We start from the raw sequence: 24,323 nt of genomic DNA on the forward strand, positions 1-24,323 counted from the left end.
TCTGTGCATGGCTTAACACAATTCATAGATTTCACACTCATCCCCACATCATTGGCCTTATGTACTACAATAGATTCTCACTGACTTCTCACATACTTCAATAGGTTCACATGCATCCATATGTAAATTATCACATACGCTAAAATAAAGTGTCACTCATTCCTCGCACTACTGGCCTACTTCGCTTCTACGGCAAAGTATGATGATATCACACTGTGGTGTAGCAAATTGGTCGCTGCAAGCTTACCGAAGAATTTCCTTTTGTTTTTGCGTACTATGCTGCTCAGGAACTCTTTGCCCTCACTGGACCTATACCAGTCAGTGACGATCACAGAGCCTGGCATCAGAAATGCAGCCATCCCGCCACTGCAACGACCTTCGGCTAGGCATAGTCTTCCCAAGTGCAGGCATTCACTGTTGAGAGACAAAAAAAGACAGTAGTAATATGAAAAGCAAGTGTACACACTTTCCTAAATAAGGACACTGGAATTTTCAAGAACCTCTTTTTCCTACAACATGACCAATGTTGCTACCATAGCTATTCTGTATTGGGAGACCCACCAATTTCTTTTCTGCATTCAATTATATTGTAGTCAGTACATGGCCCATCTTAAATGAGATGTTTGAATTGTGCTATCAGCTTAAAATCAGCAGCATTCTCTTCTCGGCTAAAAGTTGAATCGACAACTTCTCTGGAGTGTAGGTACACAGTGATTAAGTACATGAAGAAAAAAGATGCCTCAAAAGAGCTCAAATGTCTGGGCGCAGGAAGGAATGAACAGCCTCAACACAAGGCGCTTATACAACAAAAGAAAGGGTGAGCCTGCATTTGCAAAAAAAAATGAGTGAGTTTGCCTCAACACAAGAAGGTAACACCTACCTCAGCACAGAAAAGGACACATTCTCTCTACAAAGAAAGTGGCAAGATGAATCTTCAAATTTCTACAAAGACCATCATCATCTTAAAAAGATCAATATGTGCATTAATAAATCATACCTAGATCTGATCTAGTTTTTGAAACCAATGCCCAATACAAAAGCACTTAAGATGTCAATGAGGACCCTCAGCACTGCACGCCCTATCACTGAAGAACTGTACACTAAAGTTATTTGTATTACAAAGGCTGTGGACGTTTTTTTAAATGTGCAAATCTGTGTGACAAATTATTTATGCAACTCTCTAATTTGTAGGCTATATGTTATCGCATTAGGTGAAATTATAATATTGTGCATTGGACGACAAGCAAAAGTTATTTTAAGATAGCTTTAAAACCTAATTTAGTCATGTCGCATTTTCTAACGAGACATTTTATTAATTTTCTAATTTACCATGCTCCTCCTCATTACCCCTCTCAATCAGAGACCCACTGCAAACTTTCTCGCTTTACAGTTTTTCCATTGACATGGCAGGTGCCACATCAATCTAACCTCTGCTTAGAAAGCCTGTATTCTGAATTTTGCTACGCTGTTTATTCTGGATTTTCCCCAACGTGAGCTAACCATGATCATTCCATGCTGATTCTGCAGTTTTGCCAATTTTTTTGCATAAAATATGTCTAAAAACACTGGTTTTATGGGTTGGGAGGGACTTCTCATTTTACTCCAGAAACTCTGCTGATTTTATTGAGATTCTCCTTAAATGGAGTGAGGTCAGAACTCTTTACGGGTATGACACAAACTTAGATCATAGCTGCTTACTATAATTAATATTTCTGATGCAGATTTAGCATTTTCTGTATCCGAGTCTTAATGGCATTTCTCATTATATTTTCTGTAATGCGTTATGAGATTTCCTGTAATGAATCTTTACATTTACATGTGATCTAGAACTCACTTGAGTCACCCCAGGTTTGATCACATTGTTTAATTACCCTGCTAATTTGATCGGAACAAGGAAAAGGGAAAAGAGGGTGATATCGCTAACTGATAAATCAATAGGAGTGAAGGTGCTGAGTGCTAAGGTTAAATTTGACGCATCTGAGAATATTGGGGTGCACTTGATTATTGGGGTTCAGCGCCCAAAAAGGTTTGGTCGCAGAGGATGGTTAACATTAGAGCACTTACTCTAAGGGGCCCCTCTCCCCATAAAAACTCTCCTGTGAATATTGAGCATGCTTCCAAAAACCCTGGGTAGAAAACAGTTTTGACAAATTACCCCATATCGGATACTTCTGCAGTGATAAGCTGGATTGGCTGTACTTTTCTGATTGAGATTGGAGTGTAAATAAGATCAACGAGAAAAACTGAATTGAGAAAGTCTGCATTGTTTCAGACAAGATTGTGGTAACGGATTTCCTTTTTGTTTTGAGTTGTTTAGGTTTGTGATGATACTCATGGGTTCAATTGGTGGATTCATTATTGTTGTACTGATGTACTATATGTGTGTGTATTCTACTTTGGACCACTTATTAATGTTTATTAAGTGTCCAGATTATTGATTTGAAGATGTTAACAGATTAGTTGAAATCCAAGATCTCGCTCTATTTGGATTGTCTGTTATAGTGATGTATAGAGCAAAGCGCTGTTTACACATTGGGATTCTAAGCGAACAATGTCTTCTTCTATGCTGTTCGTATTCATTTGGGTTGGTGCAACCTGCTCTTGTTAGCACAAGAAGCAGGGCGCACTGCAAGTGGGATGTCTATTTGTAAAGGAGTTGTTGTTATCATTTGTGTTGGTTGGAGAACTATCAAATTTAAGGCTTTATTTTGACTGCGCTTTCCTAAGTTAAACAGACATGGGGTTTATTTAGTTTTGGAGTATAAAAAGGAGTTTTGTAATTGTTTCCTGTTCATGAATAAATCCTGCTGGGATTGATTGTCGAGTCAGAAGCCGTGCTGGCATTGGGGAGACATCACTGCAAAGCAGTGTTCCAAATGGTGAGTTAATAAGCTGCACTGTGATAGGTTGACCTTCAACAGAGCTGCACTGCTACTAGTTGTTGCGAATTCGTTTGTTGAAATTTGAGGAGATTTTTTGAGCTTGGAAAAATCTATTGACAACATGGGAAAGTTACCTTACAAAATCCGAACCTGTGCATAGGCTTAGAGAGGGAAATCAATCACCAGCTGAAGGAACAAAAGCATATGAAATGGTGAAAGAAGTTGGCAATTATTAGGGCTCCCGGTTTTATGGCATTTATGTTTTAAACATTTCTGTCTGTATGTTTACAGATTTATTTTTTGGTCCTTTTATCTGTATTTACCCACACTTTTTTTGTCGCAAGCAAACAAAGAAGCTGCACCTAGTATTTTTTCACATTTATTTAAATAGACAATCCACACTTGGTTGTTATAGGTTTAGATAGATTTATGTAAATTGGTAAATGGGTTACTACTTTTAACAAAGAGATCCTTTTGTTACTTGCAATTCATAAATTATAATCCTTATAATATAGCATAGTGAGCTATGACGGACATGAGGCTCCTACACCTTGTAACCCTGACTGTCTTATGTATCATATCTTACACAGTGATTTACACACATATTATTTATTGTCAATGTATAATGTCTACGCCCGATGTTAAGTGCTCTGACCCGATCCCCCCTGCATTGGGATGAATAATGCTATAAAAGAAATAAAATAAAAGTTGTGGTATTTATATTGTTATTTGTGTAAATACTGGGACAGGCCAACACGGCTAACTACAGTACATGCCTATCTTCTATATGCAGGGACTGAAGAAAGTCAAAAGAATGGCTCTCTTAAGTACCCGTGAAGTGATCAGCTGTGTGCATTTGTTTTCCCTCTGTTGCTTTTAGGTGTGCAACCCCCCTTCCCCCATATCTCCCCTCCCACTTTGCCAGGTTAGCTCCCAGCCAGGATACTTCAACATAAGAAGGCCTGGTGTCCCCTTAACGTCTGCCTTTGTTATCACAACGACCTACTGTACTTCCAGGAATGGTGCACTTCCCCACCCATGGAAAACAATGCTGTTAAAAGAAAGACGAGAAAACTAAAGTAGTGCTTCGCCGGCAAACTCTGTAAAGTGGTGCTAATATGTTTAGGTGTGAATAAAACCAATCTGGCCACTTTGAGACCACTGTGTTTTGCTTTATTTATTTTTACAAGTTTTGCACTTTTTCCCCATCCAGAGGTAGCACACTGGAAAAGAAAAATGTTAGAAAAGGGCATTTCAAGCAAAAGTGTTTCTTTCTTTTTTTGATCCATTTCAAAGGGGAATCCTAACAAAAATATAGTGTACGAAGAAGCTGAAACCTGCTGACCAATCCAGAGAGGCAAACATGTGATGTTATTGCAGCTACAAAAAAATCTATCCGTTAAACATATTCACTGCCATTTTTCAGTTTCTATTTATAACAAGCATTTGCAATGCAATAGGTCTCGCATTTACGACAGTTTGAGTTATTGGCATTGTAAATGGCAATGCCTTTTATTTAGTTTTTTTTTTTTTAAATAAATAAAAGGTATGGTCATTTACAATGCCAATAGCTTAAACTCGCATAAATGCGAGACCTATTGCATTGCAAATGCTTGTTATCATCTTTTCCCTATCTCTGTCACTTTGTCTTCAGATATGCAGACAAAGCAGTCCCCTAAAGAACTAGTCAACGATGTAATGCAATCCCCACTTTAGTTCCCAAAACCACTGCAAGTAAACATGTTCAAACAAACTTCCGGACCACAAAGTGCACTACTTCGAGAAGCAGTCAGAGAAGAATGTGTCTAGAAGGCATGGGAACAAGTCGTGCAACTGGCCACCACATGTACCTTCAGACACACTGATGCCTCCCGTAGCTCTGGTAGTGCCTGCACAAGCCTCGCCTCTAGGTGCAGATGCGTGGATCCTGTAGCAATGCACAACCCCGGGGCCATCCATCCTGCAGCATCAGCTGCCAATGTTCCTGCATCCGACCAGCGTTAGCAGGGAGAGGGGGTGAGGGCCCATGGAGACAGGGCCACTGTCAGAATGCCAGCTACTTTGCTAGTCAAATTCCTGCTTGCCCTCTAGCTGCGAGAGAGGAGGCAGCCAACAGGAGAAGACAAACAGAGCATGTCATGTGCTGTGGGGTGAGAACGATCCAGGGAGTGTGGAAGCTCGGGTTCAGAGAAGTATTATAGGCCGTGTGCAGTGGACTCTTCGAGGCTGGGGTACATAGTGCCTTAATACGCCGAGATAGTGCTCGTTTCCTGAAAAGCGCCCAATCGTGTTTATTCTTATGATTCTAATTTGAAACTCGGCCGTCTGGGGCGCCGATGCTATATGTCGCCACAGTCGGCAGGTGGTAGTGTCCTTGAAGAAGGCACATCACATTTTAATATTTACTATTGTATTTTGAGTAAATCTGTTTGGTAGGAGTTTCTGTAAAACATTTCATAAAAAAAGAATCTGATAGATATCCACTTTGCAAAGACTGACTTATCACCTTTCAGTTGTTGGTTGCGTTAAACTAGTGCTAGTGAAGGGAAACGTATGCCGCCTTAGATAGTATTCATTTCACGCAGGGGTGGGAGTGGGGGCAAATGAGGTGGAGGAGGAAGCGAGTAACAGAGAGTGAGCAGTGGATGGGGGAAAGCAGAAGACTCGAGAGAGAGAGCATCACAGGATCCGGGACTGGGAGAGAAGCACACAAGAGAGTTGCATGGAGTGTGAGGAGGAACGAAGGGAGGTGGGTGAGTGAGAGGCAAAGGAGAGAGAGCTTTCAGCGTGGAGTGCAGGGGAGCAGACATTTGGAGGGAGAAAGCTGGAACATGCACGCACTCTCATGGAGTGCTTAAGAAACAAGGCGGCAGTGTGCCGCTAGTGATAACGAACGTGCCGCTGTGCCAAAAGTTAACTTGTGATGGAAATACTTAAGCTGCTTATCTACCCAGCGGATACATAACAAGTGTAATCCCTGCAGCCGCTCTGGAGGTGCCAGCCTACGGCACGCGTTGCTGTGCGGGGATCAGGGCTGTATACCTAGGGACAGAGTGGCATGAGTGTTAAGATGTTAACTTTCCGTCATTCCCCTCGTCCCCCTCCCCTACCGTCCCCTTGCTATTATGTCCCTCTCCTGCTCCCGTCCCAATCCTGTCCATCATTTGCATAAGTTACGTCAAAGGCTGGTTCTGGCTTCTGACAGTTGGAAGAACGGTTGACAGTTGCATCTGTCATTGATTGAGCTGGTGATCGGGCCCTCCACCCGGTGTGTCATGTAATTTACAATAAAGAGACATCTTTAAGAAGTAACCGGTGTCATCTTTACAAATTGGCGACGAGGACGGCACGCCGGCGAACCCACCACATGAGAATTGATAAGAATTAATCTTTAAGGTGCTGAGGTCTCGCACATGCAGAATACGAGTGAGGAAAAGGAGGAGCCTTCGTAATTCCAGCAATACTTATATTGAGTGAGTTGATTGTGAAATCCCTTGAACATTGAGCTGTTTGAATTAAACCAGGAGAGTACAGTATCGACTTTGGGCGTTCTCGCTATTTGAAATTTGAAGAAAAGTAAGACCCAAGTGAACTGGACCGGAACCTAATTGAGCTCAATAGGTGAATTTGAGGATATGAAATTGAGTGAATAAATTGCGAAATCCCTTGAACACTAAGCTATTGGAGTAAACCAGAGAAGTACAGTATCAACCTTGGGCGTTCTCGTTATTTGCAATTTGAAGAAAAGTAAGACCCAGGTGGACTGGAACCTAATAGAGTTCAAGAGGTGAATTTGAGAATATTTGAGCGGAGCAGAGGACGAGTGTATCTGGGTCTGCATTTATAGTTGATATGAATCGGTGATCTGTAAAAGTTTCGGATAGTGTAATTCTCTTCAGATCCCTTTGAGCTTAAAGTGAGCGTTATAACGCACTGCCATCTAGTGGCCTTGGTTAATGATTACACCTATCGTAAGTCATCTGTCATTGAGGGAAGACTTTCGACGATCAAATGAGATAAATTGGAAACGGAGGTGCGAGTGTAACACGGTGTTAAGAAGAATAAGCAATACAGGAAAAGAAAAGTTCAAGATAATTTAGTGACTTTATATTCTGAGTTGCTAGCTGTGGGCATGAACCGGTGTGCTGTCGTTTAGGTTGAAGTCCTGGGCGCATGTATCTTAAAAATAATAAGCAGGAAGCAAGTGGCTTCACATTGATAACAAATGACACATAAAACATCTTGTTTGTAAACAAAGGGAAAAAAAAAAAAAAAAAAAGTAAAGAAAAAAGAAGATAAGGCTTTAAACTCACTTCGATTTTAATCGTGTGAGGAAAACTTGAAGGGAGCCTTGTGAGGAGGAGGAGAACTGCGCATCGGCGCGAGTGACGTCATCGCGTTGGGTGCCATCTTAAGTGAATTCTCGGGAAATTTAAAGAAACACGCACTTAATCCATTGCGTGCAACGATAGTTGTGGAGAACATCGGGAAAGTGTCAAGGAAAATAAGAGAAGACACGGAAATCGAGGTATAGTGTATGAACTTTATCGATTGGAAGGAAAGGAACACGCACAGAATCTAAAGCGGTCAATGTGTTGACAGTGGAATCTACTGTGAAGAGAAATCTGTATCCTTTAATAAGTTAGCGCCTAGAACTGTTTGTGTGTGTGAATTCAAAATTGGATAAAAGAAGTGACATCATTTGTTTTGTTGCGCATTCAAAAAACAAACAGAGCAGTAATATATACGTGCGTCCTAGTTTTATCCTGCATAGGATATCGTAGTTGCTCTGACTTCATTGGAAATCCTTGTTTAGGAACATTGGAAATTCTAACTGTGAGAAACGGAGATACTGGGGCAAATAAAGGCGAATTTATTGGAATAAATGGATGTAAAAGATTTGTACAATTTACCACCACTAGAGATGTTCATGGAGGAGGAAGGTGCAAGTAAAGTAGGGTGGAGTGAATGGAAAGAGTATTTTGAAAATTATATATCCCTTGTTGAAGAAGTGAGAAGACCATTTAGTCCTGAGGAAAAAGCGGAAATATTAATGTTTAGTTTAGGTGCAGGTGGACGTGAAATGTATCATAAAATCGGAAAGGGAATCTACAAAGGAACTGACCGAAACATATTGGAAAACATCATGCATGTACTTGATGAGCGTTTTAAGCAGGTGGCTTCGGGGGAAGTACAAAAGTATGAGAAGTACATAGGTGTAAAGGTTCGCAAAGAAAAAAACTTTAAGTGTGAAATCAACCCAAAGTGTGCCATCATAGTAGGAGGAATAAAAATTAAAGTCATCGCAGATTCAGGGTCACACTACACGGTTATTAGCGCGAGCATGTGGAGTAAGAAATTTGCAAAAATACATGGGTTCGATTTGAAGGTGGCCAATGTATCCCTGAAATCGTTCACGGGGGAAGACATTATATTGATAGGGTACAAAGTGATGGACTTATGTTACAAAGAGAGGAGCACTAGGAGTGCTATATACATTTCAGTTAACCAACTCTCCATCCTCGGGTGGAATGATCAGAGGAAATTGAGAATATCTTTTGATCAAAAATGGAATGAACACCAAAATGATCTGGCGCTTTGCAAAAGCATACAATTGACAAAGTGCGAAATGGAGAATGAAAGAACGCCACCATCTATGAGCCTAGTTTACAAGGAGGAGACTGCTAGGAGGAAGACAAGGAAAAAAGAAGCAGCTGAGGACAAGGTCAATAAGAAACAAGGGGCTTACTGTGTATTTAAGGATAAGTTGAGTTCAAGCAAATGGTATGAAAGAATAGACAGTGAAGGGAATTTTGGGAAAAATGGTAATTGCGAAAAATTAGGAAAACAAAATGTTACACAATCCAAAAATGGACAATCGGAAAGAAAACATGAGAGTAACCCTTTCAATTTCAGGGCAGTGCGGCAAAGTGCTGCATTCGCAGGACTCAAGTCAAACACAGGAGATGTGTATGGGGGTTGTCTGACTAAAGAAAGGGAAGATGGTTTGAGTTTCGAATACTTGAAGACTAGACACAAAGCAAATTATTCTAAATGGGTAAATCGTGATATGCTGATGGATAAGAGCAGGGAAGCACAAGATCTCTTCCAATGTCCTCCAAATAAAGTTGCATCAGGGAGGAGGGATGTGCTCGATGAGTACCTAAAGAAACATGAGTCATCCAGTCCAGTAGACCCAACGGAGTTTTTCCACGGAAGTCATTTGAGGGAACTGGAGGAAGGACTGTTCACAGTTGAGGCTAGTACTAATGTAGCAGAACGGCATGAAGTGAAAAGTGATAGTGGCTTTGATAACGTCCAAAACCAAGGAAATGAGGCTACTAGTTGGTCAAACCCAAATACAGAAGATGACATTGAAAAGGTGACTGGTCGCATCAAAGGACATAGACGCAATGTAGTGGATACTGAACTAGCCCACATTTCAATGCTATTCTTACCACGTGACGACCCCCAAGGTGCTCAAGGGGTGCTTGGTGTCGTTACAGGAGAAGATGTGTCCCGGAAATCTAAGGTCTCAGCAACACTCACTAATGAATGTCGTTCATCCAAGTGGGAGGTTGGACCGGTCACTGCTTTGACCCTTGCAGAACGTATGAACCTCTTATTCTACAATGTCACCAGAGATTCCAGTGCTGATAATAACTAGGAGTTATTTAGGCTCTCCTGAATGTGACTCATGAATAAGAATACACTCTATATATGCACAGGGGCCTTACCATGGTGGGATTGAGTGGTCATTATGGGTCTATAAGATTATACTGTTGTTGTTCCTTCTTTGTTTTCTTCTTCCCATAGGAAGGAGATGTGTTAAGATGTTAACTTTCCGTCATTCCCCTCGTCCCCCTCCCCTACCGTCCCCTTGCTATTATGTCCCTCTCCTGCTCCCGTCCCAATCCTGTCCATCATTTGCATAAGTTACGTCAAAGGCTGGTTCTGGCTTCTGACAGTTGGAAGAACGGTTGACAGTTGCATCTGTCATTGATTGAGCTGGTGATCGGGCCCTCCACCCGGTGTGTCATGTAATTTACAATAAAGAGACATCTTTAAGAAGTAACCGGTGTCATCTTTACAATGAGCTGGTAGACCTGCGATGCGAGTCTTAGTTCTAGTCTCTGGAAGTGCTTAGTAAACAGTAGTACATGCTATAAAAACAAGTGATAAGATGTGCGCACGCACTCAGGAAAACGAAATAAGCGTGGGGGCGGGACTTCCGTCAAGTGCGCGAATCAGCGCCCAGGAGTTTGTTAAAGTCCCCGCCGGGCCGCCGCGCTGCCTGCGACGACCCGGAAGCGGTTGGCCAGCCGGCCAATCCTATCGCGGCCCCAACGGGAAGTCCCGCCTTTTATTAATTTCAGAAGTCAGGAAATCCACGATAAAGGGAGATTTATTGTAATAAAGCCTTAAATGTATTATGTATTTCTGATCTATAACTCAATTATTATTATTATAATAAACAGGTTTGTACTGCGGTACAGATACCCCAAGAGTGCCCAGGCGCTAACCGTAAGGTCTAGACCTACTGAATCAATGCACTAGAGGGCAGACCCAGAGGGCTGCGTCTTGAGGAGTTTTTTTTTTTTTTAAACAGCAAGATGATCTCAGTGGCCCGGAGTTATAGTGAGTGGAAGAGCATCACTTCTTGGCAGCCAGATAGAAATTGGAGCTGCAGTCCCGTATTTTCTTCTGAACCGAGGGATGACTACCAACAAAGAATTGGAGGACCGAAGTGACCAAACAAGGTTGATATGGAATTAATCCACTAGACAGGCCTTTAAGATAGAATGCTCTATAAATAAAGACTAAGCCTTTGAACCTGACATGGTCTGTCACAGGTAACCGGTGTAGAGGTTTTACAGATGGCTAAACTTGTGCTCTCCTGGGGAGGCGCAGCAAGATTCGAGAGGCAGCATTCTGCACTATCTGCAATCTCCTCAAGAGGTAGGCAGGCTGCCCCCAGTAGAGGGAGTTGGTATAGTCCAACCTAGAAGTGATGAGAGCCTGGATCACAGTTGTTTTTACTACATTAGGGGAAGAAAATACAATTTTTTTTTTTTAACAGGCCAAAACAGGAACCTACTATCCCTGCCACCTGAGGCATAAAAGACAGTGTTATCAAATTTCACCCTCAGATTACACGCTACTGTTGCCAGGAGAGGGTGGAAGGGGAACATCCTGGTGGTGGTTGGGGTGGGGGGCCCTAAAAAGTAAGTTTTCAGTCTTGCTGGCTTTACATTGGAGGCTGCTGTCCCGCATCCATCGGAACACTGCAGTCACGCATTCCTTAAAATTGCTCAAAGCATTGGGAGTTTTATGGTCTAATGTGAGGAAAAGTTGCGTATTGTCAGCGTACTAAACAATTTGTACGCAAAATGACTTGGAGAGTCATAGTCACTATTTGATCTCTTTGTTTTATTTTCATGCTAATTTGATGGGTACAAGGAAAGATTTATATGTTTAACTGCTAGATGAACTACACCAAAGGCACTAAGCTAAAATTTGGGATGTCTGAGAATATTGAGGTTCACTTGATTATTGGGTTAAGCACCCAAAAGGCTACTTTCAAAACATAGGAATGCATTAAACAAAGACCGATGTTCAGTTTTCAAATGACGAGTCCTTGCAGAGATCAATACCATAATGGAGGCAGAATAAACCATAATCAGATTCTTGCAAATCATTGCCCAACTAATAACACAACTGGTCAGTGCACTTCTGAGAGAGGTTGGTTGCTCATCAGCTAAAAACTGGATATTAAAACACCCTGCACCAAAGAAAGCCTTGGTAGACTCAAGGATACTAACAAGTTAAGGCTCATCTCAAACGTGGTTTGTATAGCCAAAGTTTTTAGAACTTGGAAGACAAACTGCCTCCTTGGAAGACAAACTGGAAGACAAACTGCCTCCTAGGAAGCAGCTAACCTGAGTTCAATTCCAAAGGAGGCATTAAAAATACAGTCATGAACAACTGAGAATTACTCCTCGCAAACAGCCAACTATGTCAACCTGGCATGCCCTTACATCTGGCCCACTCAGCCTCAACTGTCAACACCATTCACAGAATTTGCATCAGATTCTCCAAGAGGACTTGGGAGACGCAGCCTTGTGCTTTTCACCCTTCCTATCCCATTGAACCAACCATGTAAGATTAGCTGCATTCCTATTCAAAACCACCACTCACAGAACAAGCATTGGAAATGCAATAGGTCTCGCAGCATTAGAGTTTGTGCTTTTAGAATTGTTTATGGTTTTTTTTTTTTATCTTTAGCATTTTTGTTTCCTGTAGGCAATGCTAAAGAATTACAAAGAAAAAAAGCCATAAACAAATCTAAAAGCTCTAACTCAAATGCTCCGAGACCTATTGCATGCACCCATTCAGTTGTTGGCCTCTCAGCTGAGTCTGCCAACTAGACAACAAAGTGGAGGTGGGGCGGTTAACTAATGAGGCAGTAAAAAAACAAGACGGAGGGAAGGCAGAGAAGGGGAGGGGGGAGGTGCACGTCCAGTGTGTAACGCGGTTCCCAACCAGCCAACCCTGTTTTGAACTTGAGGAGAAAGCGAAAGCAACTCTAGATTGCACGTGCCTCCTTGCATTGGAAAAAGAATAAAAGTTTCTGGATTGAGGGAAGAAATACATCCGGCCTTCTTACCCAACAAACAAAATTATTTTGAAGGTACGAAAAAAACAGCTCGGGATCGTGTCCAGTTGCCTAAATAATTCATCACCAAAGAAAAGAACAACATGAAACACTTATAAAGCGTATGGCTACAAACAGCCTTTATTGCGCGAAATGCAAAGCCTGGTCCCTGGCGACGACCTTTGACCCAAACCTCGAGTTCACTGCACGGCGACCAATCAATACTAAACAGGTAATAAAATGAATTCATCCAACGCGTTCGTTTTGTCGTACCTTCTCCACAACAAAAATCCCAATACTGCTTCACATTCTACGATAAGCAACCTTATTTGCGCGCTGCACTTAAAGCCTCACTTACCAGTGTCCATGGCAACCCGCCCAACCAATGCAATATGAATATGGCTTTAAAAATTCACCCCCTCGGGAACGCTGCCAAGAACAGCAGCCAACGGTTGATCCTGGAGTGAATGAACCGAACAGCAACCCAGGAATCCGGTTCTCGGATGTCAGACCGGAAGGGGACAAACCTCGCAGCTCCAAGCCCTCCCCCTCCCTTCACCATGTTTTCTGTAGTGTGTGAAACAAAGAAGCCAAGCAGTCAGTGTAGGACTGAACTCGGCTCCGAGCAAACCGCCACTCCTTGCAATCCATGTCAGCTTTAGCATTCAGCAGTTCAAATGCAGAAAATAACGTTGCAATCTGAAAAAACATGTTTGCATGCATCCGTTGTAAACTAGGGGGAGGGGGCGGGAGGCGGAGAGTTGAGGCAGGCAGGCATGGGAGGAGAGGAGGAGGGGGGAGGAGAGTAGGGGAGGGGAAGGGGACAAACCTCGCAGCTCCAAGCCCTCCCCCTCCCTTCACCATGTTTTCTGTAGTGTGTGAAACAAAGAAGCCAAGCAGTCAGTGTAGGACTGAACTCGGCTCCGAGCAAACCGCCACTCCTTGCAATCCATGTCAGCTTTAGCATTCAGCAGTTCAAATGCAGAAAATAACGTTGCAATCTGAAAAAACATGTTTGCATGCATCCGTTGTAAACTAGGGGGAGGGGGCGGGAGGCGGAGAGTTGAGGCAGGCAGGCATGGGAGGAGAGGAGGAGGGGGGAGGAGAGTAGGGGAGGCACGGCCTAGCGGCCGTGCAATCAAGTAGTGAGGGGGCGGAGTTGTGGGAAGGCTGAGAGAGAGAGTAGGCGGCTGGGTGCATGTGCACGCGCTTTTAAGCTCAATGCACATGCGCATTGAGCTTAAAAGTCACGGGCACTGCAAGGAATCGCCACGATTCCTTGCAAGTTAGATAAAGTCTGGATGAGCCCCTATAGTCTCGCTTGCTCGATGCGCATGCGCATCGACAGGCGAGACCTAAACATCCTGTTCGTCACAGTCACGATTCCAGCAGCCAAATTCCTCCTAGCCACCAAATGGACTTTCACATGCATGCAGAAGGCACCAAGATTTATACAGCACTCCAGTCACCCAGTTACTTAAATGAGTAGCTCATCCGGTTCAGTTTGTTTTTTGCTGTTTACTAAGATATGCAGTCCTTTTAATAGTCTAGTCAAATTAGTTCAAAAAAATGGGCTAACCTAGAACTAATTGCAATACAATTTCTGTGAATGGATTCTTATTGAAAATGTTCCATAGAAAACGATAGTGAAGTCTACCACTCTATCCTGACGCATTAATCCAATATGGTTGATTTTCAATAAGAATCCACTCTCAGAAAATGCATTGCAATTAGTTCTAGGTTCCGCAACAAATTGACTAGTCAATAACCGATTGTACAACCAGGACTGCAAGGACAAGAATTCATGGAAGAATGCTGGACAGGATGTCCCACTCACGCAAGGAACTTGAGAAGTTCAGAACTTTAAGCTTCAAAAGGGTACTGAAGGTCATCAGGAGATGCCTCCCTCCCTCATATTTGGATATTGTATAATCATGATTAAGGACTCACGTTTTGCCTTCTGGGAAGCTCCAGAGACAGGAGTAGTATTATGTATAATGGCGAAGTACAAGGGAATGACATATGTGGCATTTCAGACAATTCTGGATTGGTTTCCTCAGTACACATCACCAAGGAGGCGAAGCTCTACTCCTTGGCTTTTAACAAATCATTGTCTTAAAATGGATCAGACAAGAGGTAGTGTTACTAACACCAGAATACATTAGACTGTTAAAAGAAGCGCCAGAAGGGTCACATTGCGACCTTGATGATGAAGTAACCTGGTAACTTTATTAATTAAAGACACAGACTGATATATCTTGCATACCTCTCATACAAGCTGATCTCCAGAAAGTAAAACAATTCCTTATCCGCGGACATAGCTGTAAATCGTGTATCAGGTGCAGTGGCACCTAGAATCAGGTGTTTGGTGTGGGGGGGGTGCTCGGCACCAAGTTTTTCCAGTATTTTATTACCTAACCTTGTTTAGGATGCCCCTTTTTCTCGCTTGCATCAGGGCCATCATTCCTACACATCTGCACATATCTCTTGCTATTTCTTGGCCAACTTGTAAAGCAACAGACAGAATTTTTTGTTTCCTCTGCCAGGTTGTGTAGTGTTGAGGCAAGGTATAGATAGCAATGTCTACCTTTTTTTAACTTTTCATACTGAACACATGACAACATTTTAGAACATGAAAATTGAAGATTTGGGGAAAAACGGTGGGGAATGGGTTCTCCTCGTTGATTTTTATTGAAGCAGAAGCAATTTCAACCTAAAATATGGCAATTTACTGCTTCAGCAATTGAGTCTCCCACCAGAATGGAGTCTATTGGCATGTATGATAATGGGCCATCTCAATACCATCCCAGGTCAAACAGGATTACTTTAGAAGCCATCCCAGAGTCATTGGATGATCATCCAACTACCTTAGAAGTCATTTACACGTCATCAGCAAGCTGCAGAAGCTCAGCCTGATGATTTGAGGATGACTTGAAAATGAGTATCTGATGACTTTAGTAGGTGTCATTATTCGTGATGACTTGAAAAGGAGTACCTGATGACTTTAGTAGGTGTCATTATTCGTGATGATTTAAGGATGACTTGAAAATTAGTATCGGCTGACTTCAGAAGGTGTCATTATTCCTCATGATGACTTGTAAATGACTCTCCGATAACTTTACAAGATGACATTGTTCCTGTGACTTTGGGGTGATTTGAAAATAAGCATCTGAATACTTCAAAGGTACCATTGTGTTTTCAATAAGATGTTTTTGCGTCTGGTGATTTTAACAGGAATTGCTTGTTTATTTAAAGAGCACGTCCACCACTTTGGTTTCAGTTTTCCAGAAAAATGCAAACTTGGATAATTGCACAATGAATTGCAGATAAACGTCTGACCTCCTGCAGCTGGGAGCCCCCAAACACACCCTGAACCCCCAAATTAACCCTTGCACCCCAAAACCTAAACACACCCTGAACCCCAATATTAACCCTTGCACCCCAAAACCCAAACACACCCTAAACCCTAAAATTAACCCTGGCACCACAAAACCCAAACACACCCTGAACCCCCAAATTAACCCTTGCACCCCAAAACCCAAGCACAACCTGAACCCCAATATTAACCCTTGCACCCCAAAACCCAAACTTACCCTAAACCCTAAAATTAACCCTGGCACCCCAAAACCTAAACACACCCTGAACCCCCAAATTAACCCTTGCACCCCAAAACCCAAACACACCCTAAACCCTAAAATTAACCCTGGCACCCCAGAACCCAAACACACCTCAAACCCTGGCACCCCAAAACCCAAACACACCCTGAACCCCCAAATTAACCCTTGCACCCCAAACAAACCCTAAACCCACCCTGAACCCCCAAATTAACCCTTGCACCCCAAACACACCCTAAACCCTAAAATTAACCCTGGCACCCCAAAACCCAAACACACCCTGAACTCCCAAATTAACCCTTGCACCCCAAAACCCAAACACATCCTGAACCCCCAAATTAACCCTTGCACCCCAAAACCTAAACACACCCTGAACCCCAATATTAACCCTTGCACCCCAAAACCCAAACACACCCTAAACCCTAAAATTAACCCTGGCACCACAAAACCCAAACACACCCTGAACCCCCAAATTAACCCTTGCACCCCAAAACCCAAGCACACCCTGAACCCCAATATTAACCCTTGCACCCCAAAACCCAAACTTACCCTAAACCCTAAAATTAACCCTGGCACCCCAAAACCTAAACACACCCTGAACCCCCAAATTAACCCTTGCACCCCAAAACCCAAACACACCCTAAACCCTAAAATTAACCCTGGCACCCCAGAACCCAAACACACCCCAAACCCTGGCACCCCAAAACCCAAACACACCCTGAACCCCCAAATTAACCCTTGCACCCCAAACAAACCCTAAACCCACCCTGAACCCCCAAATTAACCCTTGCACCCCAAACACACCCTAAACCCTAAAATTAACCCTGGCACCCCAAAACCCAAACACACCCTGAACTCCCAAATTAACCCTTGCACCCCAAAACCCAAACACACCCTAAACCCTAAAATTAACCCTGGCACCCCAGAACCCAAACACACCCCAAACCCTGGCACCCCAAAACCCAAACACACCCTGAACCCCCAAATTAACCCTTGCACCCCAAACAAACCCTAAACCCACCCTGAACCCCCAAATTAACCCTTGCACCCCAAACACACCCTAAACCCTAAAATTAACCCTGGCACCCCAAAACCCAAACACACCCTGAACTCCCAAATTAACCCTTGCACCCCAAAACCCAAACACACCCTGAACCCCCAAATTAACCTTCGCACACCAAACCCAAACACACCCTAAACCCTAATATTAACCCTTGTACCCTAAAACCCAAACACACCCTAAACCCTAAAACTAACCCTGGCACCCCAAAACCCAAACACACCCGGAACCCCCAAATTAACCCTTGCACCCCAAAACCCAAACACACCCTGAACCCCCAAATTAACCCTTGCACACCAAACACAAACACACCCTAAACCCTAATATTAACCCGTGTACCCTAAAACCCAAACATGCTCTAAACCCTTAAATTACACATGACCATGTACGCCCTAAAATCCAAAAGCCCTACAAACCCCCAAACTGCTTATGAATACGGAATGCCGGGAGGCGCTGCTGTGATTGCAAATGATACTTTCTGTACCCCCAGGCTGCACTTCCTTCATAGAGTATTTACATAAACACATAGTTTAGTGGAATCCGATTTTTAGACTCATTAAACAACTGCGGACAGACCTGCTCACGGCCCGAGGAATAGGTCTTGCAAAGGAAAACAAGCTTTGTCGTCATGGTGACTGCCGAATTCACTCCATCCCAATACTAAAATGCATTTTTAAAAAGCACAGCTGCCTCGAACACAATGCCAAAATCACCTACTGTAAACCATCAGTCTGCCGGCTGGCTGGGACTCGAACCGCAGGTCCTCAATGGAGAGCAGCTCTCTCATCTTTGCATATACCTGAAGCCGGGGGATTCCTCTTGCAAAAGCCTACGCTTATCCGTGAGCGCCGGAAGTGACGTCATTGTTCTGCGGCAAGAACGAAGATCGCCGAGAGTGCAATGCCCATCAAAAGGACAGATGGATTGCTGCAGCTGCTACCAGGAGGTCGCTGTTAGTTCATCGGGGAAAGCTCCACGCTGTATCTGCACGCGCCCATCCTGGGTCAGAGCCCCCATTCATAGCGCTGCCTTTCTTATAAAAGAGCAGCATCGATCCTCCGCTCTCGGTCCCAGCTGCTCAATTTCCGTCCCAGACCAGCTTCCTCGTTTTTCGGAAAGCACGAGTTTTCATCAAGGGGCCAAATTCAGACGCAGCTCCCTGCATGTGTGTGCTTCGTACGTGTTAGGAGAGGAGCTATACATGGGGGAGGGGTGGGGGACTGTGCCTTCTGATGCTCCATCGTGTTTGTTCTTGGTGGCCTGGTCGTGGGGAGTGTGGTTTTGTGATCGGTCGCTGACATCCTTTTTGAGGTGGTCGTGGGCAGGAGAGCCATGGGGGGGGGGGGGGTGGGGGGTTAGTGGATTTTTTCATTCATTGTTTTTTTCAATTGTTTGTACTTTGTGTGAATTTGTGTGTTGTGTATGTTGAGTGTGTGTTGGGGAAGAGGGGAGAGTTGGTTTTCTTTGAGGGGGATGTGGTTTGCTAGACTGGTTACAATACTGGCGACGACGAGGAGAACCTACGTGATCTACATTGATTGAACTTGAACATATGGAACTGGAGAATCACAGGAAAAGACGAAGCTGAAACTCCCAGAATTAAAGAAACATAAGAAAAGAAGTAACGCGCAAAGTAGAAGCAAACTGGCTCTCCACATGCCCCACCAGTGACCAAAGACCGGTCGGCCCAACGTGGATGTGCCAGTGATCTCCAAAGCAGACAGGGTAAGCGCAACATCGTTTTATTTGGGAAATATTAACTGCAGCAAATGTTTACCTTTTTGGAAAGTACACGCAGCTTTTGATCGTTTAGAAGAAGGGTTAATCTGATGTTCACTGACTTGGAAAAAAACACGCAACAGATTAAAACGGCGCATGAAGTAATTATTTCAAAGTACAGCAGCACCGTGTGACCTGAAGCGCTGTGGGAGCGTAGCGCTGTGTGTGCTGAAGCGCTGTGGATTATATTCAAAGTACAACAGCGCCGTGAGACCTGAAGCACTGAGGGAGCGTAGCGCAGTGTGTGCTGAAGCGCTGAGGAAGCGTAGCGCTATGTAAGCTGAAGCGTTGTGGGAGCGTAACACTGTGTGAGCTGATTTCAATTGCCTCCACAAAGATTTGACTCTACGCTTAAAGTGCGTCTTGGCAAAAAGAAGAAACCTTTATACAGCGCGTCTTGGCAGAGCTACAAGAGTTTCCCCCTATGCTGGCCAACTCACCGTTTGTCAAAGTGACGGTTGATGTGGGGAGCTCTTCCCCTTCTGCCTGCCTCCCTGGAAGTGATGACGTATCTGGATTCCTTCGCGGTATTAGTGAAGATTTCCTTTGACCTTGATGACGTCAGCGCCTGAGCGTGCACTATTACCTTCAGAAATAGACGCTGAACCACGTTGTGGCGGCCATTTTAGGACATTGGGAAGGATCCCTTTGGATGTAATGTGAATCACGACGTTTAGTTTAACTGTATGAAGATCGTAATATATTGGCATTCCAGCCTAGTACGATGTCGATCAGATCTCTTGTCATTATATTTCACCTGGATTTCGTGGTTTTCACCTTGTGGGCCCAAGCAAACTACATACAAAAGCATCTTATAGTATCATCTCGAGTTGTTAGTGCTGCATATGACGCAATTCTTTAAACTTACTAGATTTAACCTGCACCACCTGGACTATGGATAAAGGATTATTGACTGGATTTTCAGATGAAGTAACACTCATCTTCATTGGACTGGACTTTCGGGTGAGGTATCGCTCATCTAAGACTACGGTGACCACGTTTATTGTTTTAGTTTGTTATGTTCTATTTACCATGTGATTTTAATATCTGGATGGGGTCATGTTGCAGTTATATGTTTGTTGTGACGTTGGTAGTAGTGTTGTTGTTTTCGTGGAGGAAGTCGCGAATCTTCCCGTATTCACAACATCCCTTTTTGTCGACAGCTCAATGGAACATGAGACATTCTTAATTTGCTGGTCAATTGTAGTTTGTTTTTTTGTTTCCTGGAGTTGTAGTTGTTAAGTGTTTGTGCGATATATATTGACTTTGGTGGAGTGTCCCTCATCCAGTTGAACATGTGTGTCACAAATTTTAAAGTTTTCCTTATTTTAGCATGTCGTAGGTCTTTTGTATCCACATTTGGTTTTCCTAGGGTTCAGTTTTCCCTAAATATGTTTGCTCTAGGTTGAAAGAAATCTATCTGATGTTTGCCATGGGCATGGCGATTTTCAAATTTTGTTTCCTTTGGGTGTTACAATCCCCAAAATTTAGAATAACTTGGAATTGTTTCTTTTCTCTTATTTTGTTGTCCTTCGGGTGAAGGAGTGCCCAGAGTGGGTTACCTTTGGGCTGATATAGCTCGCAGTATGTTTGTTTGAGTAATTGTTTTTCCATTTATAGTTGGCATGGCATGTTTGTTTTGTTTTAGGGTGACCCGTGTCACGTTTGCCGTGAGTTTTAGTACCCTAAAATTTAACAGTTTTTGTTTTACTGTTACCTTTCTATGGGTGATGGACCTGTCATGTGGCGTTTTTTTTACACCATGTGGTGTGTTGCATTTTAAAAACGCCGTTGTTTTTAGTTTTTTGATTGTATCTTTTGTCTAGCATTCCTTGTTTTTCCTTATCTTATCTGAGAATAGAGTGTTCTATTTGTTTTAGTAGTACATCCTCCTTTCTGTCTTGTGCATTTTGCCATCTCAATGCATTGTTGAGTAAGGAGGAAGGATGAGTGTATGTGCGTTATCAAAGGAGAAGGATGAGTTGTATGGTATATTTTAATTCATGCATTTTTCCTCTCTTTTGTTGTTCCGCTACACTATTTTGTTCCACTATATTATTACCTTACGTTTGACTGTTATTCCTTCTTTTGCTTCACATGTGTCCTACAGTTTCACATTCTCTCTTTTTGTTTTCCATTATTATAATGGGGGAGATGTGTTGTAGTCTTACTCTACTGGATGCATTCCCTCTATGGAGTCTCTGTTTTGCCTGCTCAGCCTGCTATGATGTCATGTAGAATGTTAGGGTGGTTTTGTATGTGGCAAGATCAGTTGGTGAGATGGGCTGAGCAGAGAGGACCTTGCTCCTGGTGGGGCAAATGGCAAATACCTAGGCATATACTTAAGTGTTCATATAAGCTAATACTGATGTATTGATTAGACTTACCATCTTTCTATACTTATAAATAAATATACTTAATGGACTAATAGACTATGACTACCCTGCATCATTGATTACAATACAACCTTTGACTGTTTTCTTTAGTTTGTTGGGTTGTGCTTGGATGAGTGGGTGTGGAATGTGGCTCGGGATTGATTTGGTTCTTGTGGGATTGGTTGCTTCAAGGAAAGATGGTTGGTGGTGTTGGTCCTGCAGAAAATGCTGATGAGTGCACCACAGGCATCATTTTTAGGTTTCGACCTGGCGAAAAGCTGCGCCGCGCAGCTTTTCGGCGCAGGTCGAAATCTTTTGAGTTACACTGTGTGCTTTAGTTCAGCCTCTCTCTTCCATTGGCTAGCTCCATAAATGGAGGCTAGCCATTGGAAGAGAGAACTGTCCGTCATTTCCCGAGGCGATTGGTGGGCGTTCCCGACGATTCTTTCCCTCTCCACCCTTTTCGCATCGTCATCGCGGCCGTGGGCGGGGCTTATTTTTTTTGGCGTCCAGGTTTGTTTTGGCCATTCGGCGGCCGACCGCCAACGGAGGAAGCCACTGTTTGCGAAAACATCCGCCGCCGGAGGAAGCCACTGTTTGCGAAAACAGCATCCCCCTTGGAAGTACCCTCTCTTCCGGTCACCAAGCGAGGCTGCCGTCATCCGGAGACGCAGCCAGGGCCATGAATTGTCCTCCCCCCCCCCCCCCCTGCCTTCCCTGCTCAGGATTCTCGTGTTTTCTCTCCCAGACGTGTGCTTCTCTTTCAAACCCCGCACTGTCTGGCTAGGGACGGCTTATCTGCTTAGATATAGGCAAGCCGAGCCCCATTCACAGCTGCTCTTCTTGCAGTCATTTGTTGTGTGCATGCGCCGCCCTTTTCTTGTTTACTGCAGTTTACGAAGAGCTCAGGTGTGTACACAGGAAAGCTTTTAAGAAGCTCTGACTCGCAATCAGAAAGACACCAAAGCCCGCACACAAACCATCCTGCCATTACAGAGGACGATGCTTAAGTAATCTTTTAGGTAGAGACATGGTTTTGACTAGTGTCCGGTCTAATTGCGAAATTAACGACTGGCATATAAAAGCACATTCAACTGCAAATGATCTGTCAAACAATTTGTGATAAAGCCTGCATTCCAACCACAGTTTCATATATAAATGGGCTGCTGTGCTCTTTTATTTGTGTTTACTCCATGCAAGCTACTCCCTTCATATGGGGGAATCCGTGCTGTTCTGAAGCTTGAAAAAATGTGCGTTCTTATGAAGATGTATTTATCTCACTATGTAAGCACTGCTAACTGCAGATTTGTGTCCATCATGAAGCAATAGAGGTCTCTGATGCTGAAAGAAGATTCAGGTTAGATTTCTGTGGTGCTCTTCTCGCCCAGGCTTCAGTATGTTTATGATTCAGTCCCTAGTCATGAACGTCATGATGCCGTTTTTGGATCAGTTGTGTGAATATCCCAGACCACACTTTCTGTGTAAGGTACTTGCTGCAGAATCAGTATTTCATTCTCTCCTGAGATGACCCGCCCAGGTTCTGAGTAGCTGCTCGAAATGCATAAAATGGCTCATCTTTTTTACACAGACATTCATAGTGATGGTGGAACTGCGGAAAGTGGTTTAAAAAATAGACAGTTCGCAGAGAGATGTGAACACTGTGAGGTGAAAAGGCGTGGATTTGAGGTAGGATGAGAAGAGGCTCTTTGTGAAAGCACCAAGTACTGTGACACTAGCTACCTTAACCATCTCACTGTGAAGCAGAATATGGTGCAGAAAGTACCCCGGGGGTTAATGGGTTGGAGCAGTGCTAGTAAACTTTTATTTTGCACTTTGATTCAGGGCACCTGAGACTTGTTTTCTTGGGTTATTATGGCCAGTCTTGGGCAGTTGTTATTTATTTTATCAATGGATTGGGTTAGAGTCTGTGTCAGCTGTGGCAGGACCTTAAAGCTACTCTTAGAAGTCAGGAAGTTGTTATAAGTCCTGTAATATTGTTTAGGTGCAAGTTCTCCTTGAGCCGGTCTTCCGGAGTTCTCTGGTATTTTTCTGCTTTAATTTTCCTCATTTCTGCTCTGTTAGACTCGACTTTCACAAGTTGCTTCCTCCTGTGTTGGTGGGAGAGGTGCTGTGGAATACACCTACCAGGACGAGCGACAGAATACTGCTTGCATGAACGCTGGGCGTCTATTCAGAGAGGAAATTCGAACAGGAAAATTGGTGTTTACGAAAACATTCCTGTAATCATAATTGTATTTGAACATGTCTGCCCAAAGTTTCCTGACCCATGCTAGTCTGAGAAAGTATGTTAGTTTCTTGCTTTGTGATGTCAAAACTAACCCAACCTTAGTTAAACTCAAGCACGTAGTCCGGGGAATTTATCAAATAGTTACACCATGCAGAGATCTGCTACAACGTGTCGCTTCGTGGAGAATAAACCGGCTTTACCATGAAATGGCGAGAACGCTTAAACTATGCACGAGAAGGTGTAAAGTAGTTAAGGCACTGCACTGTAAAGGGGATGAATGGACTTGTTTCTCTTTGGAAATGTGCGCTTCATAATTTGTAGGAACACATACAGAATCTGTGGTGTCAACGTGTTTTAACGTTTTACTAAAGTTAAACATATTGCTTGGTTTTTTTCTGTAAGAGGGATAGTTTGGCCAATTAGGCAAATCTTGTCGCAGTCCATGGTGAATATTAAATGCCAACAGTGTTGCCTCTGTCGTTCCTCCTTCGGAAGATGATACACGTGCAATTGAGATGGGGAATTCAGCTTAACGGCTCTAAAACGGCAACATCGGTTAAAGTAATGGCTATGTTAACAAAATAAGTAATTCAGTTGCATCTATGACAAAACTTTTTTTGAGAGAGAAACATCTGACGGATATATTGACTTGGTGCTGTTTTAAAAAATAATATTTTGGCAGATGTTTTTTTCGATAAAGAGCTCATTGC

At 43.3% G+C, this 24,323-nt stretch overlaps 1 protein-coding gene across 2 annotated transcripts in view; it reads right to left on the bottom strand.

The window, feature by feature from the left end:
- CPLANE2 (ciliogenesis and planar polarity effector complex subunit 2) overlaps nucleotides 1-24,323 on the bottom strand; it is a 137,629-nt gene that overhangs the window by 21,671 nt on the left and 91,635 nt on the right. The window contains exons 1-2 of one of the 2 annotated variants that reach the window (XM_078642839.1): nucleotides 17,929-18,028; nucleotides 248-414 (exon numbers count right to left, since the gene is read on the bottom strand). In XM_078642839.1, the coding sequence (XP_078498965.1) occupies nucleotides 248-359 (112 nt within the window). In that variant the 5' untranslated portion in view covers nucleotides 360-414; nucleotides 17,929-18,028. Of the gene's footprint in view, nucleotides 1-247; nucleotides 415-17,928; nucleotides 18,029-24,323 lie in introns of those variants that run through there. The other variant, XM_078642840.1, reaches the window with a different exon arrangement.

This window comes from Lissotriton helveticus, chromosome 5_1, assembly GCF_964261635.1.
Source record: "Lissotriton helveticus chromosome 5_1, aLisHel1.1, whole genome shotgun sequence".
Taxonomy (NCBI): domain Eukaryota; kingdom Metazoa; phylum Chordata; class Amphibia; order Caudata; family Salamandridae; genus Lissotriton; species Lissotriton helveticus.